This window comes from Genypterus blacodes, unplaced genomic scaffold, assembly GCF_046128005.1.
Source record: "Genypterus blacodes isolate CSIRO-AG114 ecotype Tasmania unplaced genomic scaffold, CSIRO-AGI_Gbla_v1 ptg000011l_1, whole genome shotgun sequence".
NCBI lineage: Eukaryota > Metazoa > Chordata > Actinopteri > Ophidiiformes > Ophidiidae > Genypterus > Genypterus blacodes.
Window position 1 is genome coordinate 870,361 of NW_027466825.1, and position 19,662 is coordinate 890,022.

Genomic DNA, 19,662 nt, shown 5'->3' on the forward strand with positions numbered 1-19,662 from the left:
TAACCATAGAGCTGCGGTTTGTTTTGCTGCCTCATCTCACATCCAGCAGCTTGAGAACCTGTTGCCTCTTACCTCCTACGTGCGTTTGCGGCCCTGTGGATTTGGGTTAAGGCGGCGTGGAAGTTGAGCAGACGATGTGAGCAGTCGTCTCTTTAGTCTGGGTGGGGGCGGGGGTGGATGGAGGGATCGGGGGGGCACAACACGGTGGGCACAGAGCAGCTGAACCCAATCAACCTATCGATCGGTGCTGGGTTACTTGGGTGAGACCAGCCTGGCTCACATCCTCTCTGCACGCCCCCCACCCCCCTGTCTTCTTTCCCCTCCACCTCCGTCTGATTTTACATCAGTCCCCAGGTTGCCATGGAGACCACCGGTCCGATTTCTTCTTTCCTAAGTGCGTCTCTCAGTCGAGCCACAACTCCTTCGCTCCATCTCTCAGCTTTGTCTCTCAGCATTTTGTCTCATGTCAATTCCGTCGTCTCTCGCTCCTTTTAGGTTCCACTTAAGCCCCCCCATAAACACACACGCATCTGTGTGTAACAGACTGCTTGTTAACCACAATCATAATAACTATATACCTCAATTTCACTTATTCAAGCTAAATTATCTCAAAATACACCACAGACACAATTGATCGTCTCCATCAGGAACCTATAGGCACACAATAATAGACATTTACTGTCATCTGTGTGTGTGGGTCTGTGTGTGGGTGTGTGCGTGTGCATGCGCTCGTCAGACAGAGTTTATTTTCCCAAGTCGATCTTCCTCACTATGGAAAACTAATGAGTGAGACACACTGAGGCTGATTTGAGAGATGGAGTTACTGCGACACACACACACACACACACACACACACACACACACACACACACACACACACACACACACACACACACCAGGGCACCTGGTAGACACCCAATTTAGAGATGTTAATATCTGCGTCTCTCTGTGTGAGTGTGTGTGTGGTGTATGCACATTTGTTTTATATTCGTATATATTTCAGAGTACTAGCACCATATTAACTAGGCTGTGCACAAAGGAGAAGCATCCAGTTTCAGTGCAGAATGACTGCTGACATGAAGTACGTCTTGAGTTACTTTATCTGAGGTATTCACCACTGTTTATATAAGTAAAAGCAGCGATACTACAAGGTCAACAATATTCTAAGTAGTAGACAATTCAAGTCATTGTGTGTGTTTGCACAGGAGACAAATTAAAACGCGATTTGAACATAAATGCATGTGATTTAATCTGTATATTGTAATGTCAGTGTTTTAATTTGACTCGAAAAATGTTCTTTTATCTATGAATTATTTTGAGTATTTACTTTATTGATCAATAATTTTGACGACGATTTTCATTTAAAAGTACAATTATTCCAGCTGTTTTCTTAGCTTTCCTGAATGTTAAATACAATCATTATTCTAAAAATAGCCTGCATTTACACTTTATTGATTATAGTGGTGCAAGGTGAGGGCAGATTGATTGACCTGCCCACTGCCCCCCCTCCCCATGGTCCCATCCGTTTCCCCCCAAATCACTGCGATCTCACAAAGGTGTACACACTCGCCGGCCCCCCCAAAACTACTCCAAATACTGCACAGCCCCTTAACCCCTGCCAAGCGATACCATGCTGTTTAATTGCTCTCTCAAATCAAATCAATAACAGTGAGGTGGGTGTCGTGTGTGTGTGTGTGTGTGCGTGTGTGTGCGTGTGCGTGCGTGTGTGTGTGCGTGTGCAAAAATCAATGGTTACAGCTTCACGGCCGAGTCGGAACGGGAGAAGGAGGAGTGGATAGAGGCGGTCCAAGAATCGATCGCCGAGACGCTTTCCGACTATGAAGTGGCGGAGAAGATTTGGTTCAACGAGGCCAACCAGAGCTGCGCAGACTGCCGCGCCCCGCAGCCGGAGTGGGCGTCGGTCAACCTGGGCGTGGTCATCTGTAAGAAGTGTGCAGGTAAGCAAGGATCGCTCGCTGCCTCATACTAACTCACCGATCGACTGAATCTACTGAGAGGTGCAGCAGCAGCATAATGTCTTCATAGAGACAGAGAGAGAGAGAGAGGAAGGGGGAGACACTCTAAGTTCTAAGCGTGTGTGTATGTGTGTGTGTTGTCCAGTGGTTATTTGCGTCTGTGTGTGTGTACGCTGACCCCCAGGCTCTATTGGAGTGAAATCTCAGGTGATAAGCCACGTAGGGAGGTTGGCTTCCGGCCTCTGGACTCTCTCTAATCCGTTTGGCGACGCTGCATGCCTCAGATGAAATGACAACAAAGATTAGGCCGTGACTGAAAGCTCAGCAGGGGTGGAAGGACTAAGTACTCGAGTACTCCTTTGCTCAAGTAATGGAAAAACTTTCAGGGGCCTACACAAGTAAGAATGAGAATAAAGCAGCGAAGATTAAGATACAACTTCACCCATCAGTGGATTTTGGCGATTTTGCAATATTTTCTAAGCGAGAAACAACAAAGAAATAGCACTTACAAGATTGTTCAGCCTCTAATTCGGATTATATAGGCACTTAATCTATTGTAGCTGAGTAAAAAAAGGGCAGTGTTTCCCCTCTGGAACGTCCAAAACGGCACAAATGGTTACATAAGGAAACCATATGCACACTTTAAGTACTTAAGTATGCATGTTTGCGCTCCTCTGATCCCTTTGCCTCCGTCTTCACCGGGGGCCCCGAGAATTTTTTTTTTCCCAGACTCATGAGTTTTAATGCGATTCCTCACCTCGCCTCCTGCAAAGCCAGTGTAATTGGCACGCATCAGATATCCGACATCCCTCTTCAAACACCCCTTAAATGATTTCATTTGCAGGGGTGTTTAATATTACATTTGTCGACACGGCGGGCGAGAGACCCAGAAAGAGAGGGGGAGAGAGAGAGGGAGGGTGGGTGAATATCAGCATGGAGAAAGCTGTCCTCTTTTTAAATTAGGCGGCGGTCTGTTTGGAATACCAATGACCGCTCATGCTTTTAATTAGCGCTCTCGTGTCGTGGACGATAAAGAGAAATGCTGAACAAGAGGAAGAGGATGGGAGTAATGAGAGGGCTAATGGCAAAAATGATCCCAGATAGGCTTTTCTCTCTGCGTGCCAAGGCGGCAGGAGGAGGGCGGGTCGGCTGTAAGGGAGGATTTCAATCGCTCCACTTTCCAACGTGCCGCCTCAGTTTCCTATTCTACCCTTCACTGAACCCTCGCTTCCTCGGCCCTTTCACCCTCTTCCTCCACGTTTCAACACTATTCCCCCCCCCCCCCCCCCCCCCCCCCCCGAGTCCAAGCGATAGTCGGCTCCAAAGGCCCAGTAAGCCCCCTTCCCTCGCAACACTCATATAATTGTGCCTAACTCCTTTTTTTTTAATCAGGGTTTGCTGGTAACAGTTGCCATGGTGACACACACGCACACACCACAAAACACACACACACACACACACACACACACACACACACACACACACACACACACACACACACACACACACACACACACACACACACACACACACACACACACACACACACACACACACGGCTTGTCGCTTTCCTGTATTCTTCTCCCTCCTGACTGGCGTGTGAGTGAACGCAGGAGGGGGGCGAGGATCAGGAGTCGGGGAAAATGCCACAGAAGCAAACGCAGGTTGGAAGCCGAAAAGTCAGCGGCAAAGTTTTTTAATTGGGTTGAAATCTTCGGGTCGGCTCGTGCGATTTTTGTTTGCTGTTGTGACGGAAGTGCCCTTTTTCCCGTGTTGTTGTGGTTCAACAGGGAAGATGAAGGCATTTACAACAGGCTATTTACTGCATGTACCCAGTGTCGCGAAGACAGAGACACACACACACTTTTTTCGGCTTCATTACCCTCACACAAGTGAAAGCGGTCCTGTGGCGCCGCATGGTTGAGGCGATGCAGCCTGGCGACATCACTTCAGCTGTGATAGTTTGCCTTATTCTTCACTCTTCCCCCGGCAACCGCCACAGAATATTCGCCCTTTTATTCGCGACGCCTCACGTGCTTCCTCTCTGATCAGACGAGCCCGAGCCAAACACGAGTGCCACCAAGCCCATACACACTTTTTTAATGCGAACTCAGATTTATTTTCTTCATAAATATTTAAGTAACCCTTGGGTAAAAAACGAAGTGATGCCGGCTGCAACAGAAGACGGTTGACTTGGAGTTTGTTTCGCAGCGTGTCGACCCAGGAGCAGCACCTCAGGCGTACATTACCGCCTAGCAAATGAAATGGAACTGTAATCACTGCGGTATGGAGGCGTGTGAACGCTAAAGTCAGCTCAAAAGCGTCTGAAATCATGACCTAAGCGATCCAAAACAGATCTACTCAATCCCGTAACCGATCCATTGGCTGTAATCGCTCATACCAACCGATTCCGTCCGTGTGTACATCCGTTTGGTTGCTCCGGGCTCCTGTAATGAGCTCATCCCAGAACCCCAAATCTGAAATGATGTCCTCACACACGCGGGACAATAATTCACATTAACTCGTACAGCGTGTTTGACTCTTAATGTTTTATTCATGTGCGCGCCGCTCTTTGGCCACGAGCGAGCCCAGAAGCCTCCTCGCTCGGCGGAATAAACAGGCCGAGCAACAAACACAATGAATTACTCATGATTCATTAGCAATTAATGGCTCTCGTTCTGTGCTTTCATTTCCAATTAGGAGCACTGAAGGGACTAAATATGTCTGATGTGAGTGAGAGACTGAGCTCGCAGTCATGCTCTGTTTCCCGTTTCCCTTCTTCTAGTACATGTTTATTACTGACATTTGCTCTGCCACTGTGTACAATGTGCAGATGCATACATCCATTTATGTCTTTATGTGGAAATACCCAAAGCTTAGTCTGATCCAACTTGTATGCTTGTATGCTTTTCTCAGGCTTTCACTTGTGTGTTTGTGTGTGTCTGCGCCCTTTAATGTTCCAGGGCAGCACCGCTCGCTCGGCCCAAGTATCTCTAAAGTGAGGAGCTTAAAGTTGGACAGCAGCATCTGGAGCAACGAGCTGGTGGAGGTAAGCAAGAGCACTACACAGGAAATTATGAATTTGAACAGCAAATACTCATCATCATGCTGCATCCAGTGTTCTACTGCCCCCTACAGTTCACACGGGTATTGCACCTCACGGATGCGTCACATTAACTTTGGAGGACGTGCTACACACACTTTACACACACTGTACATACCGTATATGTATGATATCACCCACAAGGATTCAAACTGTGTGATCCCATTTTTGCGTATTCTCCGCTCTCCTGTAAATTGAATCGATGACCTTCCAACTTCTCTCAAGTTTGACATTCCAGACTCTGTGTGTGTTAAGATTCCGCTGCGTCTCCTCATTCCGCACGGCGAGAATATGAAGTGTCCGTCTCATTTCGCGCAGTGGAACAATCATGACTTTTGTGATGTCGTATTGATGTGGGCGCCTCAATATAAATGATTTAGGAATGTAAGATAAATGGCTGGAGTGTAATCTGCTCCCAACAGTTAAGCTGTTTTAGTAGATCAAGTTCAACACAAATCAGCGTGACAAGGCCTGACAAGTGCAACTGGGTCTTTTGTCCCTCCTCCTCAGCTCTTCCTGGAGGTGGGCAACGAGCGCGCCAACAGCTTTTGGGCCGCCAACCTTCCCCTGGAGGAGGAGCTGCACAGCGGCGCGTCGGCCGAGCTGCGTGCCACCTTCGTGCGCCGGAAATACAGGGAGAGAAAGCACCGGCGAGTCCTGGAGGGCTTTCAGGACGCCGAGCAACTCAACCAGGTACAGACCTCAGGGAGATACTGTAGGTAATACCGGTGCGTGTGTGTGTGTTTGTGTATGTGTGTTTGTGTCCCTCGTGCCTCTTTAAGCAGCCGTTAAGTTTTCCTGCAGATGGAGCAAAAGTTGGGCCAGCAGTTTGAAAAGTGGACATCTACGATAGCTTCATCTGGTCCACAGCACTCCATTAGCTAAATCCACTGAACCTGAAAGAGCCCATATCTCACTGACCTTTTGACAGCCAGTAAACCTGAGCTATAAGTCTGCAGATGGCAAAGGCAGAAGGCTTATCGATCTCCAAGTGTAAGCCGCTTGGTGCCTCCTCTGCCAGTTTGTGGCTGGGGGGGGTTTATTGCTGCGGCAAACACAGGTGCCCCTCTTTTTGGCAGCCTCTAATAGGGAAAGCTCTTAAAAGCTCCACAACCACCCCAGTTTCTGCCTGCGTCAGCGCTCACGCACATCGCCCGTCTCTCTCCAGCATTGTTTTGTCGACGAGAAAGTGAGGGACGACAAGACGGGACGGAGACGTGTGGGGGGGGGGGGACAGGAGAGGAGGAGAAAAGTGGGGAAAGTGGATTAGGAAACGCATGGGTTGGTTTTATTGGGGCATTGCACAGACTTGTGTGTGTGTGTGTGTGTGTAAAGATGTGTGTTCCAGCGCTGTAGAGTGTGTGTATATGAGAAGAGGTAGCTGCTAAAAAGGGGACTGTGTGTGTGTGTGTGTGTGTGTGTGTGTGTGTGTGTGTGTGTGTGTGTGTGTGTGTGAGCGAGATAGTTTTAGATTCATCTTGTATTTATACTGTATATAAAAAAAATGTAAATCGTGTGTGTATGCAGAGATCCGCATACAAATAGGAATTATATAAGTTTTGTACTAAGGTAAAGTTCCACAAAGTTGTTTTTCATAGTTAAAGAGTTTATCTCAATAACGTAAAAATATTCTTGTTTGACAACTAATTCCTCAGTAGAAATGATCAGGAAACTTTAATAACAACAAAAGTGGAAGTTTGAGAGTTGAGAATAATTTGAGAATTCCGGCCCTGTTATATTGGAAACACTGTTGGATTCAGGTTTGTTTCACAGATTGCACCTTTAAGCTCAGGAGGAATCCTAAAAATATGTCTCTAAAAGTGTCTTTTAACACAAACAAGGACGCGGAGCAAAATCCCACCGGACACCTTGTTCCAGTTTCATGTGTCACGTTTGCTTACTGTAACACCAGTGTACATTTGTAAAAACAAGGCTACAGAAAAAACCTGTGGGATTTTTTTGTATAATACTGCCGGTTTTCCCATTGACATTCATGCATTATTTAAAATTTCCCAATGGCACTTTAACGGCTTTTATGAGCCCCAGGGTCATGAATCCCATCCAGCGCTTCCATATAAATCACCTTTTAAACCTCCTCTCTCCTCCTTACATCATGTCGCTTGTGCGTTCGGAATTCTGTTCAAATCAGTCATTCCCTGCTTCCCGCTCCTCCATCGCCCTCTCCTCCCTTTCACCCTTCCTCTCCCTTAATCCCATGTTCCCCATTAGAAGCTCATATCTCACTGACCTTCGCGGAGTCTCGGCAGGCCGCGTGACCTAGAGAGGGAGATGTCAAAGGACGCGCTTATATCATTACACACACACATACGTGCACACATGCACACACGCACAAGGGATCCCTCTAGTGGCTGCAGTAATTGCCGTGACATGGAAGGTCATTTCCAGAAACGCTACAGAATAAGGCCAGGATACTTGGGACTATTTTGCCATAATCTGAGAGGGACAGAGGGAGAGGGAGAGAGAGAGAGAGAAAGAGAGAAAGATGGAGAGAGAATGTTCAGTTTCTTTAATTTTTCTCACTTTTCTGTTTTCACTTTGTTCGTTTTCCACGTAAAGATTTATCCGTTTACTCAGAAACCGCGCAAATTGATCCGCTGGGCTCCCACACTAACACACACATACATACACACACACACACACACACACACACACACGCACACCTAGGTGTCTTTACCTCAGCACTGTGTCTTTTGTGCCGGCGCTCAGGTTCTATCGACAGACGCTTTTGTTTGTGTGCGTTTTCACACCTCTGCTCCATTCGTGGCGGATCGATGGGCGACTGACTTACCCGACCAGGGCCCGAGCCCGGATGAAAAGGCGAGGTCGCCAGTTGGAATTCTGCCGCTTGCCACTCGACTATGCTGTGGGTCGGCGCACACACTCACAAACACACATAACACAAAGTCACAATCAATTGCCCGGATTGATGGAAAGAGAGAGAATTTCACACGGTGCAAAGCGGGTGAATCGTTTGAACAAAGCGCCGCCTGCAACCCCGGCGCCGCTAAAGAAACCGAAACCGTCTCGCCATCACTCAGAGGTGGTTGGAACAACCTGGAATGACCTGTATGTATAGAATCGAAATGCACTGTATGTACGTGTAAAATGCAGGTACAGAAGGCCCGGACTGCATCCTGTAAACATTACAGGCTCGTATCCTTTTATATCTTTTATACGTCTCATACATATTTCACACGCTGCCTCCCTATGCCGGATTATTTCGCTTGCAATGCCGATTTCATTGTTTTTTGTGATTCTATTCATACATTACCATTCCAGTTATGTCATATTTAATATCACGCATCCTCACTCAGATCAGGGACTTCACGATCCCCACAGGGATTATTAAAGTTTAGATAAATCTTTTTTTAAACTGTATCTGCTGCTGCTGCTGCTTTATAGACTGTGTCCTCCTCCGTCAGACTGTCACACACACACACACACACACACACACACACAGACAAATGTACAAATACAGTATCTAAATGCGAGCAGAGATACCAAGCCGCCGCTCGTATTCACACCTGTTCCTTCCTAGTAAGGTCAGGGAATGCTCACCAGTAGGAGGCACTATTGAGCTCTCAATTTATGGATTCCTATCAGGGTGAACTGAGGATTCCTGCAAATTCTACAGAAAAAGCTGCTTGTTCAAGTTACTCGCAGCTTTAAGGGACAGGTGGATGTGCATTAAGTAAGATTTATGAGCCTTAAATTTTAAGCTCCAACTCCAGACTTCTAAACTCACTCCAGCACCCTGAGCATGAGCCCAAAACGCCCAGGAATGAGGGATTTTATAAATGCTTTCTACCTCGTGGGACCCATAGGTGACCCAGAACAGTCAAGCTTGCGTCCTCTTATATCCTCCCTGTTTTATATGTGTGTGTGTGTGTAGGCGCTGTGTTCAGCTGTGGTGTCGCCCGACGTGCTGCGGTCCATGGCGCTGGTCTTCAGCGGCGCAGATGTGATGTGCGCCACCGGGGACCCGGATCACTCCACCCCCTACCTCTTGGCGCAGCAGGCGGGGCAGAAGCTACAGATGGAGTTCCTCCACCACAACAAACTCTCCGGTAAGAGAAAGAGACGTGGAACAAAGCCGAGAGAAAGACGCCTTTGTTTTATACGTCATTTTCTTAATTTAACTACTTGAATTTAGGACGTGGCGAGGCAGGCAGGGTGCTGGAACACACACACACACTCTCGCGTAAATCCATGGGAGAGGCCTTTTAAACTAGGTGTGTGTTTTGGGGGATTTTACAACTGTTGGCGCCACGTATATTCGTCTCGTTGCCTTTATGCCTTAACAAGCAAATCATGTTTAGAACTTACACCCGCTGCTGGGCCGCCACGTTCATAAAAGCTTTCTTTTAGTTCCTTGCCAGCCATGAATTGGAAATGAGGGTAGAACAACACACAGATTTGAAGCCAGGCAATTTCCTCTCACTTTCTGCATGTCTCTTGCCACTTCAGGAAGGCAGATGTGGCGGCGGTGTTATTTGCCTATTCTCCCCCTGTAACGGGTGTGTTCCACGCCGGTGATAATAATGTATTACATTTAAAAAAATAGGAGCCAGAGAGGCTGAGGTCTGCAAAGACGTTCGCAGGGACTGTGCTTTACATAATGTATGCTCTGCATCCCCCAGCCTGTTAGGGACTCCTAATTGCGAACATGGGGTCACCTGGTCACCATGGTGATCGGCATTACTTGGAGGCGCTGCTGGAAGACGTTGGTGTGCTGTCTAAAATGTGCGGCTCGAAGGAAATTGTGTTTTTTAGCAAATCATCAAATCTGGACCCTGCAAGGAAGGACCTTTCCGTTACGCTCGTCGTCCGGCCAACCTGATGAATGACACAGTGGTGTTGCTAAGAATCCAACCATGTGCTTTGCTGCGGAGGTAATTTTTGCCTCTGGGACAACAATAGGCACAGCTTGGAAGTAGATGCTGCTATTGGGGAAAATGACCCTGCAGCATTACTCCCCGGGTGGCTCAGATGTGATGACGTGCAGCCTCAGAAGTTTCCCATCATTCCAGGTTTGCACCGTGTTTATGGTGCGCAATTATACGCTAAACTTTCTTAGATATTCTGAGGAGCTGCGGGAACCAAATGGGAGGCGGAAATTACTTGCTTGGGCGAGAGTGCAGCATGTACGCACAGCCGCACTCTACTCAGCTGAGGTACAAGTGTGAAATAATTGAAAGTCTGACGCTATAGGATCCTTTTACTGTTGGCGGGAGAAAATAAGTCGTAATCATAGGCAATGCCCCTGTAATGTCGTGCAGTCAAAGGAGGAAGTAGCAGAAAAAAGGAAACACTTCAGTAAAGTTACTTTGTGTAGTTAGGACTTGTTTTCCATTGGTGTTTGGTGTTTATTCTGCCCTGTAGCAGTTTCCCTCCATTGTCGCACAAACGAAGGTAAAGCACACGTACCGGACGGAATGAGCTCATTGGCTGTAAACGCTCACCTCGCTCAAAAATCCTCCGTCCTACCCGGCAGGAGGCTGAGATGCACCGTCCGCCTCACTCCTCAGACGGCCCCCCGAACGATCCCAGCTCTTAACGAGTGAAGTCTTAAATTGGAGCAGCTCTAAAGTGCGGCGATATATATTAAACTCCGCCTCCCCCTCTGAAACAAAGCCGTCAGCCCCTCCCGCGTCTCTCCCTCCGTCCCCTCTGCAGTCCCCCCGTCCCTCCGCTGTGGCTCATTTGTAGCTCCACTGCACCGGCATTAGGTTAACCACTGTGTCCTGATGACAGAGCATTGCCACTTCATTAGCTCCTTCCTGCTCTCCTCGCATGTGTGTGTCTGTGTGTGTGCGACAGCCTCGGCGGATCTCATTCTCCCGCCCACACCTGCTCGCCCCTAAGCACCCTGGGATACCGTAGGAGCACGTTCATTTACATATCCCCGACCCCGGAGTCCATTAAAAGAGACCGTGGCGGTTCTCAGAGGCGGCATCTCCCCGCAGTTTGGGAACCCCTGAGGGCAGCTTCAGTGATGGCCTCCATCCCTTACAGTCACAGGCTTCCACTCTGGTGGTTCCTCCCTGTATTTTTAGGCCCTTCAGTAATTTTTTATGCCTGATATATTCCCCACGTCCTCACCCGGGAGGCTAAATGTGTCACGTAAATATAAATTGGCCAACAGAAATCTGCATTGTTGGTGTTTTGTCTTGAAGACTGAACCAAGCATATTTTCAAATACGAGAGATCTTCCGTACTTACATACTACTAGTCAACTTTGTGGTTCCCCTTAACAGCTACAGGATAACACATGCTTGTTATCGTGGAATCGCTAACCACAAGTGTGTGTTTATTGATTTTACAAGCAGGCAAGCAAGCTGTGTGCATGTGTGTGTGTGTGTATGTGTGTGCGTGCTTGTAAATCATTGTTATTTTCATACGGTAGCGCTCAATTACCGCATAAAAGGAGCACACATGGCCAAGGTAGAATGTGTTCACCATCCCGTCTCCTGCCTGTCAGCAATGTCAACCAAAATGGTGCGAAAATGATGCCAGACTACTGCTGCTGCGCCTCCTAACACACACCATCAGCTCATGAAGCTGCTCCATCAACAACAAGTCAGGATGATGTATCCGGATACTTAACTGCAGCCTCTGTCACAGATCGATGACGCATTCAATCCGTAGTCTCCTCTCTCTATCATGACCGTGTCACGGGGGCCGGCCAGAGGTAACGATGAGGTCGCCGTGTTTGTCTCTGCACTCAACCTCTAATGTGTCCTGCAGCCAAACCAAAAACACTTCCGAAACTCCGCCGGCTCCGTAAATCTCCGGATAAGAGCATCAGCTAATGCCTTGCTTGTAAACAGAGCTATGTAAACATGTAAATTGTGTTTTATGGCGGCGGTTCACTCCACCCAGGAGAGCGCTGTACTGTAAAACCCAGCTAAACAGCGATGCCGCTCGCCGTCGACATCATTTTTGCTTCATCTTAAATGACACACTGCGGATTTGGAGGCAAAGGAGTTTTATTGTTACCACCCCAGCATCCCCTACGCATCCCATCTCTGAATCTCGCGGCGCATTAAAAATTCATTCGGCAGGCTTTTTGTGTGCATAATAAAAAGATGAACACACACACACACACACACACACACACACACACACACACACACACACACACTAAGTCAGATAGCCCATTTCAACTTTGCAGGGAGGATGTTGCAGTACAAAAGTGTACACAGACGTGGGGAGGTCAGGAGGTCGCAAGCTGTGCCAGTGTGTGGATCACTTTAAGTTCTCTTATTGGCTAAAATGAGCATATCGGACAGTTTTGTTTCTGTGGCGAAAACTCTTCATCAACAGGCTGCAGCTGCTTCCCCGATGCGTCCACGCAGCTATATTTTGTGTCCCGTATGCAACCTAGCGCCCCCAATCGTCCCACTGTCCGCCGCTTTGCGACCATTTGCCGCGGACGACCAGATGGCTAATTGAGCACTCTGTCATGTCACCGTCCGTCACAGGGGACCGAGCCAATCAGCACAGGCCAGACTTCTCTGCCGCCGCCCCCGCAGACACCGCAGTCCCATCTTAACAGAGTCCAGCTTTAGGGGCCCCTGGGGACTGTTTAGAAGGCTCACAGAGAGAGTCTTGTTACGAGTGTCACAACTGAACCCACTGGCGTATTTACATTCTCTCACCCTGAGTGCACGGATGTGTGTGTGTGTGTGTGTGTGGCCGAGAGACTCCCTTCCCCTGCCGTTTGCTGATTAAATCCTATGTCACTTTCCATGTATTTACGACGGCGCTATTGGCAGGCACGTCCTCCACGTTGGCGTTCAAAGCTGGATTACAGATGTTGCAAAGTAAATCAACCCGGGCTTTATGTCACCCGTGCTCCTGATTGGCCCCGCGCTCCCATTTTCCGGCACCGCATCGCAAACGCATCGCGCTCCTTACAAATGGCTGCCGTACATTAACCGCCGCCGCCTCAGATATGATCCCGTAGCTTATGGATCAAGGACGATGGCACATTTGTCTGGACGATGTCAAGATTATAATTATCAGATACAGATTTTATTTATTTGGAGTATCTGGCAGAGCTGTCACGTCGTAGCCGGGTGAAACAAGATGTGATTTCAAAGCTTTATAAATCCGTCGTCAATTAAACTGACAGATCCATCCGGGCAAACGTAGTCATTTTCTCGGCAATGGTGCTTTTTAATAGTAGCCCTCGTGTCTAAAGAGCCGCTGCATTCAATTTGTCATATTGCGCATTTAATTCCATATTTCATTTCTGTGCCTACTTCTGAACGACGTTCATTTTCTTTCATTCTCAGAATAACACATCCATTTATTGGCGAGGCATTAGTTGTAATTTGAAGATTATTAGCCAGCGCATGATTGTAATTAATGAGTTTGACTTGACAAATTCATACAAGGAGCGGAGAAAAAAAAGCTGTTTTTGTTAAATGAACTGATTGTTTCTCTTTCCACAGCGTGATACGCCGTGCCGAGGTGAAAAGTCGGCGTGGGCTCGGGAAACGTCGCTTCAATTAAAAGCGTTTTCAATTACATTCATTTTACCTTGGTTGATGAGAGAGCTGGAGGTGCCGGAGATAGGAATCTCCTCGATATTGCCCGGGCGCCGGCAAGAAAATTGAACCTCGGAATTTGACGCTAATTGAATTTGAGGGATGATAAGGTTGTATGTTGGAGGGGGAAGGGGGGGGGGGGCTTAAAGCGAGAGAGCAGAGGGAGTTTAGGAGAAAAGAGGGAGGAATGAGCGAGAATTTTAATAGGGCGAGTTGCAAAGAGAACGCAAGGATGAAGAAGTTGCGTCTTTTTCAAAAGAAGCAAGAAGTTTGACTCAATTTCCTAAAACTTCACTAAATTACTAGTTTAGTTGGGTTGTTATGTGATTAGTCTGCTGCAAGGGGTCAAAGGTCAGGGCCAGAGATGGGGATTCGCTTTTCCAAAAAGCTAAACTACTCACTCAACTGCTTTTATAAACAATATAGCTTTTCCAAAAACTCCTTACTTTCCACAAGACGTATTGTAGCTTGACACATCACGACTTCACACACACACACACACACACACACAGACACAAACACACACACTGAACTCTCAAACGCAGCACCACCGGCGCTGCTGCTCCCTTGATCATATCCCAGCATGCATCACATCTTCCAGGTCACCTTGCTCCGCCGTGTGGGAAAGGTAGTCGGCACGGGCGCATTCATCACAACGCCACATTGTTTCTCCCTCGACGCGGAAATTGCACAAACTGCATTCCAGGATTTTCTGAATGCAATGATTTGTAACAAAACTCGGCGTGTTTTTGTTGTAACCGCATTCATTTCACATAAAGAGATCAGTTTGTGTATGTGTGTGTGGCTGCTTTCTTTTTGAAATCAAAGTGTAATTGTTACATGGAATACAGAAGAAAACCTAAAGAAATACAGATTTTCTTACTACTTCAGGCTTTGTTTGACTTTTCTTCTTATCTTCACTGTAGCTGCTGTTCTCTCATGCCCTCTGTCTTCCTCTGCAGACTTCCCCAGGCTGGACCAGGGGTCGGAGAACATCTCCCCCGCCGACGCTCCTCTCTTCATGGACGGCTTCCTCTACGTCTCCGCAAAGACAGCGGACCGTCGCGGAAGAGAAGGCGAGTGTACACGTTAGCTTAAACGAAAACCTCCGGCCAAGCGAGACTAAATCCATCAGTGTCAGAGCAGAGGTCCGCTCCGGTGAAACGCCGATCAATCGATCAATCAGTGTCAGGACTGTCAGTTGTCAACCTGCCAATCGTGTAATCTGCGTACCAAACAGTCCAGGCGTAATCATCGATAAATATGTCTTTCAAATTCATTGGCTCGCTCCTCTGAGGATTGTCGGATAGATGCATGTTCCTCGATGACATCATGCATCTACCCAAGAGATGGCGCTGCCTCCAAAACTTTAGGAATACTTTAGGTTTTCTTTGTCTTCCAAGGCTGTTAAAAACTTTAAATCAGCCTCCATTCCCCTCCTACACTCCTCCGCTGCTCCTGCACCTCCTGCCCCGGAACGGTCCCACTTCTCCTCACAGCTGGAGTGTTTCTGGGACCTGTGGGTAATTAGGAGAGAGAGCCGGCTTTTGCTGCGGGCCCTGGGGAGAGGAGGTGAAGGGGGAGGTGAAGGAGTGCGAAGGGGGATGAGAGAGAGAGAGAGGGAGAAGGAGAGACAGACAGAAAGAGATAGACAGGGCGGAGGAGGTGGGGGAGGCGAGAGCATGTGGCTACCTTGCACATGAGTGAGCCGAGCCTCCTACAGCTTGAGCAAGGCATTCATCTCCATCTCAGCTGTGTGACACACACTCACACTCACACACACACAGCTAATAAACAGGGATGAGGTCTGGAAAATGGAACCTTTAGAGAGATGGAGCGGAAATGTACAACAATTACTATCTGACTGATCACAATCGCACATTTACGGACTATAACACAAACTAATGGCAGAAAGCAAGCGATTGAACCTTTTGGCTTTCTTTCTTGTATTTGAACTTTTTTTAAACACACAAATCTGTATTAGCTGACATCATTGTTTGATACATTCACTGTCAAATATCAGTACATGTTAAAATGATGCTTATTATATTTCTAAACCATGTACCAAGAGCTTTACAGATACAAGTATACCCAATGCAATCAAATCACGTAAGAACAATACATAAGATAAGTAATACCACATGGAAAGATCCCGTCAAGGCGGTAAATTGATCAGACCAAACATCTTGTATTGCATCTTGAGTTGGTTGACGCTCTAGCTGCTGTTGTGCTTTCTCCGTCTCGTCAAACAAACGTGCGTAGGCGGCGTTATGAGACGTTTGTGTGGGCGTTTACATAGTGTAAGTATCAGTCTCTGTAATCCAGCATCCGTGCCTCGCAAACCATTATGAAAATGTTTCTCATTGATTTTGTTTTTCAAATATTAGTTATTATATTTTTAAGTGCGCTGTTCGTTAGCGGCAGCGTAGAATCGTTGTTAAGCCTTTACCTTGCCTGTACAGGACCATGTTATAGAGGTGATATTTGGCCCTGTACATCCCTTTGTTATTCCCTCTGTTTCTGGCGAGACTTACAAGTTTGGCTGTTGCTTTTTAATGGCACTTTAACTGAAGCTGCGTCTAATGAAAAATTCAGACGGGCTGGGTTTAGGTTCTGCATTCCAACGTCTTCAGTCACGAAGAAGCACTGCGAGTATGAGGGGACGGGGTATTTCTGAAGGTACTCCTGAAGGCGTCTTGCTGCCAGCCTAATGGTTTGATGGTCTATAGATACACCCCAGCTTAATAATTCATAGGCTGAGTTTAGAGCTTAATAAAAGCACTGCGCCTTCAAATCTGGCTTTTTTTCCCCCCAGCTTTTGTTCTTCCACTGATGGCAGCTAAATTCATAGTAAGCCATAAATGACTTTGCTGAGAAATTCTGATAATAAATTGAGTTCGGGCTTGTTTCCTCCCCAGTGTGTCGCTACTTGATTTGCCGTCGGTCGTTTTTGTTGCACCCCGCTCCGTATCCGGTTGACACAGTTGATTCCGCGTCAAACAAAGTCGTCTCCTTAAACGACCCATCACGACAGTGACTCATGCTACTCGCACATTAAGAGAGTGTGTACATGCGGCGGGGGGGGGGGGGGAGTGTGTACGCGCGGTGCTTGTGTTAGTCCCCACTGAGGGACAGTAGGCAGTTACTTCTCGGAAATGGTGAGTGGCAGCAGGGAAATGGCCTCCCTAATTTCTGATTAGTTTTGTCTTTTCCTCATCAGCCGCGCTCTGCTCCTCCCTGCAACACAAAGTCAAACAACTGCTGAGGGAGGGAGGGAGGGAGAGAGAGAGCGATGGAGAGAGAGAGCGCTTTATAAAGGAATGAACAAACCAATTACAAATACAAAGCATGGGTCAAAGTGTTGATAACAAAGAAAAACGTGTGTATTGTTTTTTGTCGTTATTCCTTTATTCCTTTTCCACCAAGGCTTAAATCTCGCAATTTCTAAGCAGTACTTTCATTCCGATGCTTGATTTGAACCGTCCAATATGCTTTTTTTTAAGTATCTGTTATTTTGCTTTTGCTCGACTAAATGAAAGCAGCAGTTGCCAGTGTAGCCGAGCGCAGAGATCCACTGCGGATTGTGTTTTTCTTTATCTAATGCCATATCTGTCCGTTCCTCGCTGTAATGAAGTGGGCTGTAATTCTGGCACAGACGGATCGTTCAGATCCCTTCAGTTTCTCGATTTCCATTTCCAGCCCTTCTGACAGGCTGTCCAGCAGATGTCTTCATCACAGATATTTTAGTCCGTGGGAGAGATTGGAGGAAGATTGGCGTAGGGGAGGGAGGGAGGGGGTGGGGGTGTGTGGGGGCTGGGGGAGGGGTGAGTCTGTGGAGAGAGGCTCAGCCAGCTGTTTCAGTGCAGCCTGAGATGGGTGATGATAAAATGTTTAGGGTGACGCCGGGTGAACTGCAATAAAGAATCCAAACTGTGAACTATAAATGGAGAATAAGATGATTTCATTTGTACTTTGATGACTTGCGTCTCCTCATAAACCTGCTCACCTTGCATACTTCCAGCGTTTTTACTCCCAAATGCCTGAACTAAGTCCACATTGTAGATTTGCAGGCCGCTCTTTCTTCTGTGAAAGCGCTACACAGGGAGCACTCTTGGCACACATGCTAATTGGCCCAATTTAGACGGTGGCGGCATGTGTCGCGGTTTGGCTTCCGCCGGCGGCGTCTCTGGCGGCTGCTCGCGGACTCCCGCAGTGAACGGCTGGGCCGCGGGGGCCGTGGCTGTGTGCGGGGGAACAGCTGGCAATGGACGCAGCTGCCTGATTGTAAATCAAGCGCGATTGTTCCTCGTATTGCTCCGGTGTTTGTGTCGCAGCTCGTGGTATTTCCACCCGCTGAAGGAAATCGAAAGGAACTTCTGAAGCACAAACAAAGAAGGAAAGAAGGATGCTTGCGATTTGGTGTTTGGTGATGAAGACTATTTCCTGTTGTAATACGTTGAAGGAATTCAAAGCCATTCATGGCTGTATTAGGAATTAAAGTGTGAAGTGTCACATATTCCAACATGGCTGAATAATACTGCTTACATTGAAATGAGGAAAAGTCATTCCAGCTATTTCACCGCAATCCTGCATGTGATGGCAGCACTGAATTGGCAGCTAAGATATTCTTTGCTTCCAGCCCCTCTTCCGACTTCCTCTTTATCTTCACCCTTCATCACCTTCTTGGTCTTCAACTGTATTTTCCAACCCAGTAGCAGATCATAAGTTGTCCAGGGGGTTCATGTTCTGCATGTGAAATGACATTTGTAGTCTCTTTACACTTCTTGACTCCCTTTCAGTCCGTTTCCTCCCATCTCACCATGGCGAGGCATTATGTACCTGTGCGAGCCGGACAGTAATAGGATTCCTCAGAAAACGAGACGGCCTGGCAGCGAGGCTTTTCATATGTCGACACAGCGTGCAACCAGGGTGCCGGGGACCTCGGGCTCTCCAAAAGAATTGTGTGGTAGATTTTGTGCCTTTCTCCTTTTTAAAATGAGGAAGAAGAAGGCATTTCCCTCTGCTCGCAGGGAAGTAGAATAGTTTATCAGAGGTGCCAAGTTTGCCGCAATCGAAAGTTGGACATTAGTATCCATTTATATGATAGTTCAAGCTTCTGCACTTAACCTAGAAAATAGGAATTTGTTGTAAAACAGTTCGTAAATGGCCTAATTCCCTAATAATCTTTTTTTTCAGAGGCGAATACCAGGCTAATCAATGACATTACAGCCTCCCCGCAGCTTATGAGCACTTGACTTCAGGTATAAAAGCAAATGGACCTCTTAAAAAGTTGACGGCTGAAGGGTCGCGCACGGTACAACTGAAACTATTTGGTTATTACCCTATTAGAGGGAGGATATGGGAGAAAGGAGGACAAAATTATACACAAAAGTGACGGACATGACATTTTCTGCTGAATCTTGGCAATTGCGTCTCATGCAAAGTGCTTTACAATCTCCTCTCCATCTCCAAGCCAACTGTGTGTGCTGTCAGATAGTCTGGACTGGTAATGACTTTAAATACCAGCCCTCTTTGTCTGTCGCACATACACACACACACACACACACACACACGCGCACGCTTGTGAAGCTGCCACATGCATGGGCGATGAGTTAAGGATGATGATTCCTCGCCTGCTGGGAGATTTATTTTTCTGGGAGAGGGGGTCAGAAGAGTCGTATATTCTAAAATGCCAAAGTAAGTAAGTCGAAATTAGTGGCGGCGCCGCTGTAAAGCTGTTTACAGATTGTTGTCCAAATTGTTTTTTTTGGTTTTGGTTGGGAAAGACAAAGAAAAAGGGTGAATAGAGCGAAACTGACATCCTCCTCTCCTGCGCTTATCACATCCTTTTGCTTTTAACCCGCCAGTTGTAGACACTTCTTTTTTTATTGGAACTATATCTGTTCCCTCAGAAACATCACACGGCGCTTTGGCAGAGGCGTACGCCATTAGCATATTCATGAGGCGAGCACAGTTGAAACTTTGTGGAGTCGTGAGCGGCGGGTGG

The 19,662-nt window shown here is 47.3% G+C and overlaps 1 protein-coding gene across 4 annotated transcripts in view; it reads left to right on the forward strand.

Annotated features, from left to right (window-relative positions):
* The window catches only part of arap2 (ArfGAP with RhoGAP domain, ankyrin repeat and PH domain 2), a 75,353-nt gene that overhangs the window by 27,653 nt on the left and 28,038 nt on the right, over positions 1–19,662 (forward strand). For all 4 annotated transcript variants that reach the window (XR_012964578.1, XM_076159978.1, XM_076159971.1 and 1 more), the window contains 5 exons: positions 1,759–1,958; positions 4,940–5,025; positions 5,590–5,772; positions 8,993–9,167; positions 14,618–14,731. Coding sequence is in view for 3 of the 4 variants with exons in the window: in XM_076159978.1 (XP_076016093.1) it covers positions 1,759–1,958; positions 4,940–5,025; positions 5,590–5,772; positions 8,993–9,167; positions 14,618–14,731 (758 nt within the window). In the remaining variant the exon portion in view is untranslated. The remainder of the gene's footprint in view (positions 1–1,758; positions 1,959–4,939; positions 5,026–5,589; positions 5,773–8,992; positions 9,168–14,617; positions 14,732–19,662) is intronic.